The sequence below is a fragment of the Prinia subflava genome, chromosome 12, assembly GCF_021018805.1.
Source record: "Prinia subflava isolate CZ2003 ecotype Zambia chromosome 12, Cam_Psub_1.2, whole genome shotgun sequence".
Classification (NCBI taxonomy): Eukaryota; Metazoa; Chordata; class Aves; order Passeriformes; family Cisticolidae; genus Prinia; species Prinia subflava.
In genome coordinates, this window is record NC_086258.1 from 11,712,317 (window position 1) to 11,724,822 (window position 12,506).

Here is a 12,506-nt window from a genome sequence, read left to right on the forward strand (position 1 = left end):
GACTGGGTGACAAAACTTGAGTGCTGAGACCTGCTCATGCCTTACAGATTGTGCTCTTCCCTAGAGAAATTCCCCACAGTGATAAAGCCCCACTGCCGAGGCTCCCCTGGGCTCTCATAGATCCAAAACCAGGGTTCCCTTGTCTTGCACACCCCACAGTTCTCACCTTGGAGCCACCATGCTGTTGTCCCGTGCCCTACCTTGTAGTCCATCTGCTCGGAGCAGTTGAACACGTAGACCATCATGCCCACAGCCCGGCCCAGGTCCTTGGTGGTCTCTGTCTTCCCGGTGCCTGCAGGGCCAGCGGGGGCTCCCCCCATGTACAGGTGAAGGGACTGAGTCAGGGTGATGTAGCACCTGTGGAGGGAGGACACCGGGGCTGAGCGGGGCCCGTGGCATGGCGTGGCCACGTGCCAGGGGCAGTGGGAGGTGTGGGGGGCCGAGCCCCAACCTGTCTGTCAGGGGGGTGATGACCAGGCGGGGGGTGTTCCCCAGGTACTCGTAGGCGTACAGGAGCTGAGCGTCGCAGATGTTGGCGTAGCAGTGCCTGTCCCCGTCATCCCAGCGGTGCCGCAGCTGCGACTGCCAGGCAAACGCCTGGGAGCTCTCCACCTGCGGAGCAGCTGGCTGTGGGGGCAGGTGGGCAGAGGCACTGCCCACCCCGGCCCGCTGGGACACCACACACCCCTGCCTTGGGACCGTTTGCCACCTCCCAGCACAAGGACAGTGTGCAAAGGGGTCCTGGGGCCGTGGGGTGGGGGAGAACCATCCCTCCTCATGGCCCAGGCCAGTCCACACCTGCCAACAGAGGTGCCCGGCCCAAAAGTAATAGAATGACAGGAAATCTGTGCTCCAAAGTTCTGAGAGATGGTGCAGCAAAAAATCCCTCTGGTACCAAATACCTTTGTTTGGATCATTTTGGCCACGACGTCCCTTGCATGGACATCAATAGTACAGATTGTCATGATCTTCATTCTGTCTCCAGCACTCAGGTTCCCAAGGAGCAGGGAAATCAGGGCATTCAGCCGGGCAATCTGGGGAAGGACAGAAATAATGGACACAGAGATTATGCCCTCATTTGTCCTCCTCTCGATGACCCCTGGCCTGGCAGAGAGGCTCGGGCTGGCTCCAGGTCAGGTGTGGATGATGCCAACCTGCTTTTTGTTATAATCCTTCACGGCATTCTCGTAACCTTTCTCCAGACTCTCAAAGGCAACACCAACCTCTGTGGTCCAGGCGATCTGGGTGCACGTGAGAGCGACCTGCAGCAAACCATGGGGACAACACGGCCATAAAGAGGAACCTGCTGTGGCTCAGGGTGGGCGCCTGTGCCTGCCGGGGCTCTCTGGCTCCGCCTCCTGTCCCTCTCAGAGCCGGCCCAGCCTGGCCCCGTGCAGCAGCACCCACCTGTGCCGGGTAGTCAAACACCCACTCCTCCCGTGGTTTGTCCTCGTAGGTGCGCAGGGCCTGGGGGATGAGGCTGCGCAGCGTCGAGCGCATGCGCTCCAGCAGCCGGTTCAGCCACACCTCCACCTGCAGGGTCACATCCAGCAGAGCTCAGCGGCTCCCAGCCCACCCAGGCCGCACAAACCTCTCCCTGCACATCCCAGTACACCACAGGAGAGGGTCTGGGGCTGGTCCCGCAGGGCACAGCCCACGGGATGTGAGGAGGGGTGGGCTGAGGGCCCACAGCCAAGGTGTAACCACTCTGCAGCCCTCGAGGGACTGAGGCTGGTTCACATGACTGTGCTGCTCTGTACCTACAATGCAGGTGCCATTTCTGGGGCTTTTGGCCAAAAATCTTTGTAATTGCATTTTTATACTCCTGCCAGGCTGTTAGAGCACAACCAGCAAAAGGTTCATCCCCATCCTTGACCTGCCCCCCGCCTCAGCCTGCAGAGTCTCCACAAAGCTCAGCTGACCTGGCCAGACAGGTCACAGTCTGCATCGAAGGGCACGTACTCCCCGTCCCGGCTGAACATCCCACGGGCCATCTTCAGAGGCTTTTTATCAGAGCCCTGCAGGAACTCCAGCTTGGCCAAACTGTCAAACAGCTTCGTCAAGTGCCGGGACACCTGAGAGCAGAGGCACAGCCACTGTCAGGACCCCCCTCACGTGTGGAGGTGTGATCAGAAATTGCATCTACCCCTGGGTGCTCCCTGGGCACTGCACCCCCAGGAAGGGGATCAGGCACGGTGTTCTGCCCATAAGAGTGAAAAATATTCTGAAACTGCTCAAACAAGTGCAGGGAAATGGCACAGGACTCACCCCCATGCTCACATACAGCCTATACCTCAAGGGGCTCAGTCCCCTTCGATAAAATATCCAGTAGGTCCGCAGAGGAAACAAAATAGAACCGGGGAAAAGCCAGTCTTTTGGTCTCAAGGTATTCAGCCAAGGCCTTCTCACAGACTGCCAGCCTGGCAGAAAAGAGAAAAACCTGCCATTAACGCCCATTTATCAGTTTTACTCTTTGCTCAGTCCATGTCTTGCTGATACTTTGTGGGACTCACTCTCTTCCTTTGGCCTCCCAAACACTTCACCAGGATGACTTGATCCTTACCTGTCCTGCAGCGCTTCCAGCCGGGTGTACAGCCCAGGCTTGTTGGTGCATTCAATCACATTGGGAGTCTGTACTGCATCAGCCATTAGTTCCTGAAGAGGAAAAACACTTCAGCCAACCCGAAGTGGCAGAGAGCTGCAGGGAAAAGGAGAGGAGGAATGGGCTTCGCACTCGGAAATCCTGGTCAATGGTGTCAAATTGCTTTGACGACTCTGGCAGTTGACTGCGTGTGTCTTCAGATGCAATGAAGATTGTTTCCAGGTGACTCCACTTCCTCTGTACCTCAAACCAGGTGCTGATAACAGTGTCACTGGTTGACAGCTTCTGCTGCCATTCCTGTGCCCTCTGAAGGAAGAAGGCTCGGTACTTGGAGGCCAGCACGTTCTGCAGCTGCATTTGGTTGTCCTCCAGCGTCTCAATGAGCACCTCATCCATCTTGAGCAGCGGGAGCTGGGTCCTGCTGTGGGGCTCATACTCAAATTCCACTGTTTCCCAAGTCTTGTCCAGGGCATTCAGCACCTGCAGTTGGGGCATGAGGATGAGCTGGATGCCACGGTGCTGGGCCCAGCCCGGGTGGGGAGCAGGAGGACAGAGGGGTGCCTGCTCCAGGCACGGGCTCCACAAGCTCTGTGTGCTCCCTGTGGACTCCAGCCCCAGGAACCAGAGCACAAACCCTGGACAGCCACAGAGTCACATTGGCACAGGGTCTCAGCAAAGCAGGGGAGGACTGAGCCCCATTTACCTTCTCCATCCCAGCCTCCTTTGATGCTTTGTCCACAATGCCGCGAACCTCCTCCTCGAACTTGTGCAGGTTCAGCTGCAGCAGGTCCGCGAGGGTGGTCTTCTCAGACATGGTGAATTCCACCTGGGGCAGAACCAGCGTGGTTGGGCCATGGACTCCCCTCCACAGAGAGGCAGTCCAGCATCTCATTACACCCACATTTAGAGACCCTACACGAATATTTGCATGTGGCCAGATTTAAACCTAACGGCACCCATGGGCAGGAGGACTCGAGAGCACCTTGGTTGTCTGCACAAGCTCCTTCCAGTGGCGCTCCCTCACGGCTGGGTTCTGCAGCTCGCTCACGGAGCGCAGGGACGTCATCATGTTCTTCATGCTGCTGTCCAGCCCTGTGAACGCGTCCCAGCTCTTCACCTCCTTATCCAAACTCCGGATGTCTTTAGCAAATTTCTTGCACTCAATATCCATATCCTCAACGTTAAGCTCTGCCCACTTTGTTGTCTTCCAGGCGTCGATGTTCAAATTCACCTGGACCCAGGATACATTTTTAAAACATGTGATTACCAGAAGAGGAGCAGCATACCCAGTGCACACATGCCCTGTGTGCCCATTGGGCCCCCCACTCATGCACATGCCATGCAGACCTGCTTCAAATGCAACAACCTGCCCCATGTCTCATCCCCCCTCTGATGGCAATGAGCTCTCTGAGAAGCTGCAACAGCTCTGCACCTCTGGCTGGCAATGCCCGGCTGGCAATGCCCAGCTTGCACCAGGTGCCCGTGATAGGTACCTGCACCAGATGCCCATGCCAGCCAAGAGCAGCCTGCTGTCCAGCCCTTGCCTGGGAGCAGCGTTGGGCACTGTGCCCTGGCTCCCAGACCACAACACATACCAGGTTGACCATGTCCCAGAGGTCCTTCAGCAGGCTCAGCTCCTTGCGACACATTTTCAGTGGTTTGTACTCTGGGACCTGCACCTCAAACAGCGCAGCTGAGGTGGCCAGGGCTGCCATTTCCTTCTCCAAGGCCATGATGCTCTTTTGTTGCTGGATGGATGAAAGGAAGAGGTGTCAGCCACGGACTGTGTGCAAGGGACACATCTCTATTCCAGCAGGGGCAGGGGCTCTGTCCCTGCTGCAGGGCCAGACCCTTCCTGTCAGCCTGGGAGCTGGATCAAGACTTGGAGTGGTTGCCCCTCCCCAGCATCCAGTGTCGGGGTGGCCAGGCAGTGCCAGGGGGGACAGCAGTGTCCTCCCCTTCCTTACCATGTCCAGTGACTTGTAGGGCTCTGGGTCTGTGTATGAGAAAGGGGCTGTTGCCTGGAAGCTCTCCCGGAAGGCGAGCTGCTCTACCTGTGTGGGAGGATGGGGCTGGTGAGGGCAGCCAGGATCCGGCAGTTGTGAAGAGCAGCAGAGCCCCCTGAGGGTTCCCAGGAGCCGCCCCTGCCCGCAGCCCCCGGCAGGCACCTCGAAGTCCTGGCACTTCTTGCGGAGGATGGCGGCCTCGGCGGCTTGCAGGGGTGCTGCGTTATCCGCCACGCGCAGGCACAGCCTCTTGTTGTTCTCCCAGTCCTCGGGCAGTTTCTGCAGTGGACACCATGTGGGGTCACCAGCCTGGCCCCAGTAAGGCCCTGCCCAGCCCCTCATACCCTAAGCAGTCTACCTGGAGCTGCAGGTGGATCTCCTCTGGCATCTTGTCCCCGTAAGCCTTGAGCAGCGCCACTGTCTCCTTCAAGGGCTCAAACATGGCATCAGTCGCCTCCTGCCTCTCCTTGGCCTTCGTCAGGTGCCCCATCACCGCCACCAGTCCCTCATAGTCTCCCTCCTCCAGAGGTTTGCTCAAGCTGGCAGTGGACTCTTTGAGGAAATCCTGCAGCTCCTGGAGACTGAGAGGACAATGATGCTCACCAGGCGTCCCTGGGGCTTGGGGCTCCCTCTGCAGGGCATGACCCTCCAGAAATCCACGCCTGAAGGTGCCTGGAACCTTCCTGGAACCTGCACTTTCAGGGCTGTCTCCCTGGGTCTGCCCTGCCCTGGCACACAGCCTGTGCCACAGCCTGTCTGGGCTTCAGTCCCTGGGAGCACCCGTGCCCACAGCAGGGCTGACCAGGCTGTACCTGCGGGTGACGTGGCTGGTGAGGAAGTTCCGGAGTGCCAGGCTCTGGCCCTTGATGGCAGCCAGCAGCGCCTTCTTGAAGGGGCGGCAGTCGCTCTGCAGCCACCCCCCAAACACCTTGGTTTCCTCAAACTCTGACAGCTCTTCATGCAGTGCCTCGAGTGCATCGATCTGGGGACAAGAATGGGTCATAGTCTGTGGCTGGCACCTCCCTGGGCACCCAGTGTCCTCTAGGGCACCCCAAGCACCCAGCACATCTCAAGGCACCCATCCCACACCTCCTCTTGAAAGAGCTGCAGGGGTGGTATCCCAGGTGCCAAGGGCTTCCCTGGCGGTGGCTCTGCCTCCTCCTCTCCTTGGCCACTGCCCAAGGTGAGGAAGCGATGCAAGAACTCCTCGGGGCTCTCCTGCCACAGGTTGGAGTGCTCCTCAAAGCTGGCACTGAATTCTTCACCTTCCGCCATGGTGCTGACCACCAGTGACATCAGCTTCTCTTGCATCCTCAGGAGATCCGCCTGCTCCTCCAGCTCACTCTGAAGGGACAGGCAGAGCTCGGGGACCGGCTGGGGACACCGGCCACCCTCACCCCCTCCTGCTGAGCTGGGAGCTGCCGCCTGTGAGGAACTCACCTTGTAGCTGATCGCGCCCTCCAGCAGCCGGGGCATGGAGGACGCCACCCCCTCCATCTCCCCCAGCAGCCCCTCCACCAGCACCAGGAAGCTGTCGCCGATCCCCGCCTCCAGGGAGGGCTGGTACTGCACCCGGTCCTCGGACAGCTCCATCTGCACCTCGAACAGCGGCGACACCTGGGCCTGAAACAGGGCAGTGCCTCTGAGGGCTCCCACAGCCCTGCAGCTGCAGGGACAGTCACGTCTGGCCACTGACCAGAGTGACGGGGAGCGGTGGGACACCCTGAGCCCAGCACAGGGACACCCCCTGCCAGGACACCGGGACCTACGTCAGGGTCCATGTTGGTGAGCAGCAGCTGCAGGGATTTGTGAACGAGTGCGCCGAGCTCATCCAGCACGATTTTGTCTATGTATTGCACATAGTCCAGCCATATCTGCGAGGACAGGTCAGCCTTAAACAGATCTGCGTTCTCCTGCCACGAGAAAACCAGCTGGTGTTTGTCAGTGAACACCCAGCAAAGGCACCGGCTCCTGACATTGCTTCAAGTCCTTCCTCGTGTCCCTGTGAGCCATCCAATGCTCCGGGGCTGTGTCTCACCTTCACCATCCCCTGGATCTTCTCGCCCGTACTCTCGATGAGAGCACGGCGCTGAGCTAAGGCGTTTTCTTTCCCGTCAAGGTCCAGAAGTGCGGTTTCCTTGTTGTCCTTTCTTCCAAGCAAGGGAGTGGCTGAACAGTCCTGCAGGGAGAGTGAACAGCGCTGCTCTGCTGAGCCAGGGAAAGAACAATCCTGGCTAGATGTGTCCCAGAAAGATGCTTGTGAAGTGCCAGCAAACATTACCTCCATCAGCTGGGTGATGTTCTTCAGGTTCAGCTTCGCTCTCTGGACCCGTTGCTGCAGGTCATGCAGGGTCTTCCTCATCTCCTGGATGTATTCCATGACACCTGGGAGGAAAATGGGCACATGAGCACATTGTGGAGACATCCCCAGGGCAGTGGGAGGTCGGTTTGTGCTGGGGACCAGGGACCCCCAAAATGCACAAGGAGGATCCCCAGCCCTGGATGGCCAAGGTGGGGGTTCGTACTTTCATGGTTCCAGAACAGAGTCTGCTCAGCAGGGGCCAGACTGGTGTCCAGGGCCTCCAGCTCACTTGTCAGCAGCAGCTGCTCCACTGGCATCAGCTGCTGCTTCACCTGAGCCAACACACCCACAGGTGAGTGCTGCTTCCCCTGAGCCAACGTGTCCCCACTGAGCATCAGGGAACAGGGTCCCCACCCCACCAAAACAGTGTTGGGGAACAGGAGGTGGGCAGCAGCAGCCATGGCTTGGCTTAGCCACAGGATGGGCAGGGACCTGAGGTGATGTGCCTATGGTACCCAACCCTCCTCACTCCGTTTCAGCCTGGAAAAGCATCTGTGTTGTCTCCCCTTCAGAACCTGCCTCATTGTACCAGCCCACGATGAGCTCCAAGTTGTCCCCTATATTTTGAAAAGTTTCGTTTTGGGCAAAGAGGCTCTCAGCGTTGCTTGGGATGTCCTGCTGCTGCTGGATCTTCATGTACTTCACCTCCCGCAGGACGGCAGAGAGCTGCGAGACACCACAGGCGGGAGGGGTCGTTAGCAGCACCCCCTCAGCTCAGGCAGCCCCGAGGCGAGGGGGTGCTGGTGTTGCCCATGCCAGCACCCACCTTTTTGCTGAAATTCACTCTGAGGAGGCCAGACTCAGGGTCCCTCTGGAGCAGGGGCTGCTCCAGGCTGAAGTGACAGTCCTTGCCAGGTCCGCTTGCCCACTCCTCGTAGATCCTCTTGTTGTGAGACTGCAGCAGCCCCATCATTTCCTCGTACTTCCTGTACACCAGCTCAGCCTCAGTGCTCACCAAGGCCCTGTCAGAGCCACAATAAAGCTGCTGCAGCAGGACGTGGGAGGGGACCCGCTCCAGGCCGGATCCTGCCCCACGGCTGCCCTGTGTCCCTGTGGGATGACAGGGGACCTGCACCTACGGGTGGTTGATGGCCAGCAAGTCCTTGTGTGGCCCCTCCAGCCGCTGCTGCAGCTCCAGAGACCACTTCAGCTGCCCGGCCGCGGGTGGCATGTTCTTGTGGATGGCTGGGGCCCCGCCGGGGGGCGGTGGGGACACGAACCGGGTGTCATACAGCGTCTTCACGCTCTCCAGCTCAGCCTCGAACATTCCCAGCAGGGCCACGTAGCAGGGGGAAGCCTCAGCCTTGATCAGGGGTTGCTCCAGCACAGAGGCAAACATGTGCACCAGCTGCAGGAGAGAGAGGCAGGTGCTGGCTCCTGCGCCCTGGAGCAGTCCCAGGATGGGCGAGACCCCCAGTTCCCATGGGAGCGTGCCAGGCTGCTGAGCTGGGCACAGGTACCTTCACAGCAGCTGTCAGGCGGTTACAGTCATCAAAGCCCTGGCAGAAGATGGCAGCCAGCTGCTTGTTTGCATCCTCAACCTTCTTCTGGAACTCTGCAAAGTCTTTGTTCCATTGCTGCCATTGAGAGCAAAATGGTTTAAAGTGGCACAGCCCCTATGCCTCCTTCCCAAATCCTTCAGAAGGATTTGCTGAACCCAGAGGGTCCAGAGCCCCATGACCTGCTCCAGACCCAGCCCTGTGCTGCTGGGGGACAGTCCCACGTGTCCCTCTGCAGCATCTTCTCACAAGAGTTTTTTTCTTTTCACTTAGCCAATGTTAACACCTCCATTCCGGTATCCATTACATTTCTACTCTAGCATCTGCTCACCTCTTCATCAGGATCCAAAGGATCATATTTGCATTCAGCAAAAGCTTTGGTGGCTTCACAGATCTCCTCGGAGATCTGCAACACCCAGCTCCCAAGGAAGTTTCCTCGCACCCCTCCCAGCACCATCTTCTCCAGCCTCTGGAAGTCGATGGCGGCCTGGAACAGCTCCTGCCGAGCAGAAATCCCCTTTTACGTGGCTTCCCCTGTCCCAGGCTGCAGGTGCAGGAGCTGCAGCACCAGCACAGGGCTGCATCCTGCCAGCTCAGCAGTCCTGAGGAGCATCCCCACAGCAGTGCTCCCAGCCTGGCTGGGGTGTGCCCATCCTGCCCTGGGGGGACACTGCTGGGAACGGTGCCACTCAACTCCAGGGATGTCCCAGCGGCCCCAGCCCGCCCCAGGCTGCAGCGAGTTCACCCTGTGCCACTCCCACCCTGGGATCCCCAGGGCAGGGGATCCTGGCTGAGGCTGCACTGTGCCCTGAAAGCTGTGCTGTCACCTTGATGGTCTGAAGCCTGTGCAAGAAAGCGTCCATCCTCCCAAACATCTGTGTGGGGGGAAACTCCCAGAGCTGTGGCTGCCTCTGCGAGGGGAGAGGGGCTGTCAGTCTGGTGCTGGTGTGCGGGGGCTCAGATGTTCCTGCACCATCCCTGCACCCACCGGGAACAATGTGGGCATTAGGTCAGAGCAGTAAGTGCTGTAGGACTGGAAGAACTTCTCCGTGGTGGAGATGGCTAATTTGAGTCCCTCCAAGGTCTCGTGGGGTTCTCCCTGCAGCCCCTTCAGCATGTCCTCCGGGTTCAGGAATTTATTTGTCTGGGACAGACACAGACAGAGGCCGTTGTCAGGAGGATGTGGAGGCTCCTCCTGCCCCTTTCACCCCCACAGACTTGCTGGTGGTTGCCTTCAGCCTGTGCCTGCCCCAGACTCTCCCCAGCCCTATGGGGGGCTCTGCTGTTCCCGTGTCTAGGGTGTCGCTGCATCACCGTGACTGGACTCTCCATGTCTGCCCCAGAGAGGCAACTGGAGGGGACAGGGGTGGGTCAGTGCTGGCCCTGGGGCTGTACCAGGCTGATGAAGAAGTTGCAGATCTCCTGCAGGATACGGGCTATGTGGGCAGGCGAATGGTAGTGCACGCAGTGAGCCCGGAGCAGGCAGACAGTGCAGAGCACCTTGGGCACGAAGGGCTTCAGCTGCAGGAGCAGAGCCTCGTCAGGGGGTCTGTGGCAGAGCCAGGGGGATGTGTCCCCCCTGAAGCCTCTGGGGCTTTGCTGCTGCACAGATGAGGCCACCAGGCTGTGCCTGGTTATTTTGCCATATATCACTTACCTGGGAGTAATCTGCTTGCTCCATCTCCTCCAGCAGCGCCTGCAGCGGTTGCAGGTGGAGGCTGACATCACTGGCTTCCTCCAGGCCTAGGACATGGAGAAAGTCTGTGTTGGGATGAGGGCACCTTGTTGGAGAGAGCCACCATTGTCATGGGACCTCACCACCAGTGACGCCCCTCAGCATGTTCTGCAACGATGGCAAGTAGCAGCTGTCAGCCTTTTCCAGCGTCTTGATCAGCACTGTCACTTGGGGTGAGAGCAGCTGGCAGGGAAGAGGCGTCAGGATCAGCATGGACAGCTCATCGTGGGCAGCTCAGCATGAGGACATGTGGCCACCGTGGGTGAGACAGTACCTGCTCATTGATCCACTCCAGCTTGGTCATCCTGGTCTGCCAGAAATCAAACTCGACCCTGGGCAGGGGGTGCAGCCCCTCCAGCAGTTGCTGCGCTGGGTCCTGGCCAAAGATCTCATCAACCTGCTGGAACCACTCGACGATGACGGTCTCGATGGAGTGCAGCACTGCACCGTCTATGGGCCCCACCAGGCTGAAAGGCAGATGGGTTATGCCCCCTGGGAGCCCTGAACTGCCCCAGGAGAAGCCCAGACAGCCCTAGGGAAGCCCATCACACCTGCTTGTGACCATCTCTGCCAGTGCAGATGCCTGGCATGAACTCCTCAAACATTGTTTGCTGCAGGGGATGGCTGTGCCCACAGCTGTGCAGGGACTGAGCCAATGTCCCAGTTCCCATCCCTCCCTGAGCTATTTATGCTCTTCTGGGCCCTTGCCAGGCTTTTCTGGCACCCAGTGGTGCCAGCAGCACCCACCAGTCCAGGGTGGCGCCTGAGTCCTCCCAGCTGACCAGGTGCTCGGGCAGTGGGAGCAGTGGCTTTCCCCGTATCTTCCCGTTCATCAAGAATATCTTGTTCTGCAGGTGATGAGTCTTTTGCACGATGTCCTCCATCACAATCCTGGGCCAGCCTGCCCCCTCATCCTCGCTCAGGAGCAGAGGGGACACAATCTGTAAGACAGGGCTAGGTCAGGCACTTGCTCACGGCCCCCTGTACACAGGGCAGAGGGCACCCCAGTGCCCACTGAAGCACAGTCAGTGCAGTCACAGCTCTGTTGGCCACGGATAGGTTTGGCTGATATTTATCTCATCAGGGTGCCCAAAAGACACCTTGCCCTGGGTTTCCAGCTCTCATGGTCTGGGAAGTGCTGGAACTGGCACAGTGAATGCATCTAGCAGAGTGAGGAGCTGGCACACAAGCCAAAGCCCCCAGCAGTGAGGGGGAATAGTGAGGGCTCCTGGAGCTGATGTAGCTTTTGGGTGCTCTGGACTGGCAGCAGGCATATTTATGGGAAGTTTGAGAGAAATCCACTTAGACATTTCCCAGCTGCAAGGTGGAGGTAAGTGAGCATTATTATGTGTTTCTAAAATTGCAGGGAGGAAGTGATCCTGTTGGGGCCAGAAGAAAATCGGGTTGGTGACCTTCAACCAGCTCTTGCCCTTGTGGGGCTTATTCAGCATAGGATGGGAGCCAGTGCAGGGTCAGGGCAAGGGCCTTTTCTTTTGTGAATTTTAGTTTATTTTGGAGGCCACCCAGAAATTTGGCTACTGCAGCCCAGAGCAGGGGTCCCAGTGCAGCAGTGTACCCAGGGAGCTCAGCTCACCCTGCTCGCCCCAAGCCTGTGCCTGCATGGGCAACCCACCTCCTGCAGAACGGTGATGAGCTGCTCCACGGGTGAGTGGCTGATGTCTCCCACCAGCAGGCCAGTCCGACAGTTCTCCCCAGTGATGCTCTCCCCCTTCTTCTTCACACAGTATATTCCCTTGCCCTTTAGGGCAGGTGGGAAGGAGGTAGTGGGCAGGATCTCCCCAGCAGGGTTCAGCCCCAGCACCAGCTCCAGCATTTCTGGCTGCTTGAAGAACTTGTCCAGCATGACTGCAGTCTCCTCACTGGCCACAAACTTGGCCCACTTGTCCGGCCGGACCCGCAGCAGCGCCGTGGCCAAGCTCTCGAGGAGCTCGAACCGCTCGTCCTGTGGGGCTGACATTGTGCCAGCACCGGGCTCGGATGCAGCTCCCCAGCACCTAGGGTGGTCCAGTGGGCAAAACCCCGCTCAGTCAGGGGCTGTGCAGACCCCACACCCTGACCTCCTGACACTGCCCAGCCCACCCCTCCACTGCCCTCAGCCTTCCCTCTGCACGTGCAGTCTTAGGGGAAGCTGCCAGTCCATCCCTGCCTGGTCCCAATGGCCACAAGCCTACCCCATCACTGCCTGGCCTGTCACCACAGGCCCTGTCACCCTCTGCCCTGTCCATCCCTGACTGGCCCCATCACCACCTACCCCTATTGTCCCCTGACCTGCTCCATCCCT

At 59.0% G+C, this 12,506-nt stretch overlaps 1 protein-coding gene across 1 annotated transcript in view; it reads right to left on the reverse strand.

The window, feature by feature from the left end:
* The window catches only part of DNAH17 (dynein axonemal heavy chain 17), a 33,558-nt gene extending 21,324 nt beyond the window's left edge, over window positions 1-12,234 (reverse strand). Inside the window, exons 1-34 of the mRNA XM_063410101.1 lie at window positions 11,838-12,234; window positions 10,952-11,145; window positions 10,479-10,671; window positions 10,288-10,387; window positions 10,127-10,212; window positions 9,865-9,990; window positions 9,458-9,613; window positions 9,297-9,380; window positions 8,801-8,968; window positions 8,431-8,547; window positions 8,050-8,318; window positions 7,737-7,932; window positions 7,490-7,636; window positions 7,134-7,242; window positions 6,647-6,993; window positions 6,378-6,521; window positions 6,049-6,231; window positions 5,698-5,952; window positions 5,421-5,590; window positions 4,967-5,189; window positions 4,771-4,887; window positions 4,570-4,656; window positions 4,198-4,350; window positions 3,585-3,833; window positions 3,306-3,428; window positions 2,735-3,082; window positions 2,564-2,655; window positions 2,294-2,420; window positions 1,923-2,075; window positions 1,408-1,533; window positions 1,155-1,262; window positions 903-1,034; window positions 452-612; window positions 201-357 (exon numbers count right to left, since the gene is read on the reverse strand). Of these exons, the coding sequence (XP_063266171.1) occupies window positions 201-357; window positions 452-612; window positions 903-1,034; window positions 1,155-1,262; window positions 1,408-1,533; window positions 1,923-2,075; window positions 2,294-2,420; window positions 2,564-2,655; window positions 2,735-3,082; window positions 3,306-3,428; window positions 3,585-3,833; window positions 4,198-4,350; window positions 4,570-4,656; window positions 4,771-4,887; window positions 4,967-5,189; window positions 5,421-5,590; window positions 5,698-5,952; window positions 6,049-6,231; window positions 6,378-6,521; window positions 6,647-6,993; window positions 7,134-7,242; window positions 7,490-7,636; window positions 7,737-7,932; window positions 8,050-8,318; window positions 8,431-8,547; window positions 8,801-8,968; window positions 9,297-9,380; window positions 9,458-9,613; window positions 9,865-9,990; window positions 10,127-10,212; window positions 10,288-10,387; window positions 10,479-10,671; window positions 10,952-11,145; window positions 11,838-12,182 (5,745 nt within the window). The 5' untranslated portion in view covers window positions 12,183-12,234. The remainder of the gene's footprint in view (window positions 1-200; window positions 358-451; window positions 613-902; window positions 1,035-1,154; window positions 1,263-1,407; window positions 1,534-1,922; window positions 2,076-2,293; window positions 2,421-2,563; window positions 2,656-2,734; window positions 3,083-3,305; window positions 3,429-3,584; window positions 3,834-4,197; window positions 4,351-4,569; window positions 4,657-4,770; window positions 4,888-4,966; window positions 5,190-5,420; window positions 5,591-5,697; window positions 5,953-6,048; window positions 6,232-6,377; window positions 6,522-6,646; window positions 6,994-7,133; window positions 7,243-7,489; window positions 7,637-7,736; window positions 7,933-8,049; window positions 8,319-8,430; window positions 8,548-8,800; window positions 8,969-9,296; window positions 9,381-9,457; window positions 9,614-9,864; window positions 9,991-10,126; window positions 10,213-10,287; window positions 10,388-10,478; window positions 10,672-10,951; window positions 11,146-11,837) is intronic.
* Between the last annotated feature and the right edge of the window lie 272 nt (window positions 12,235-12,506).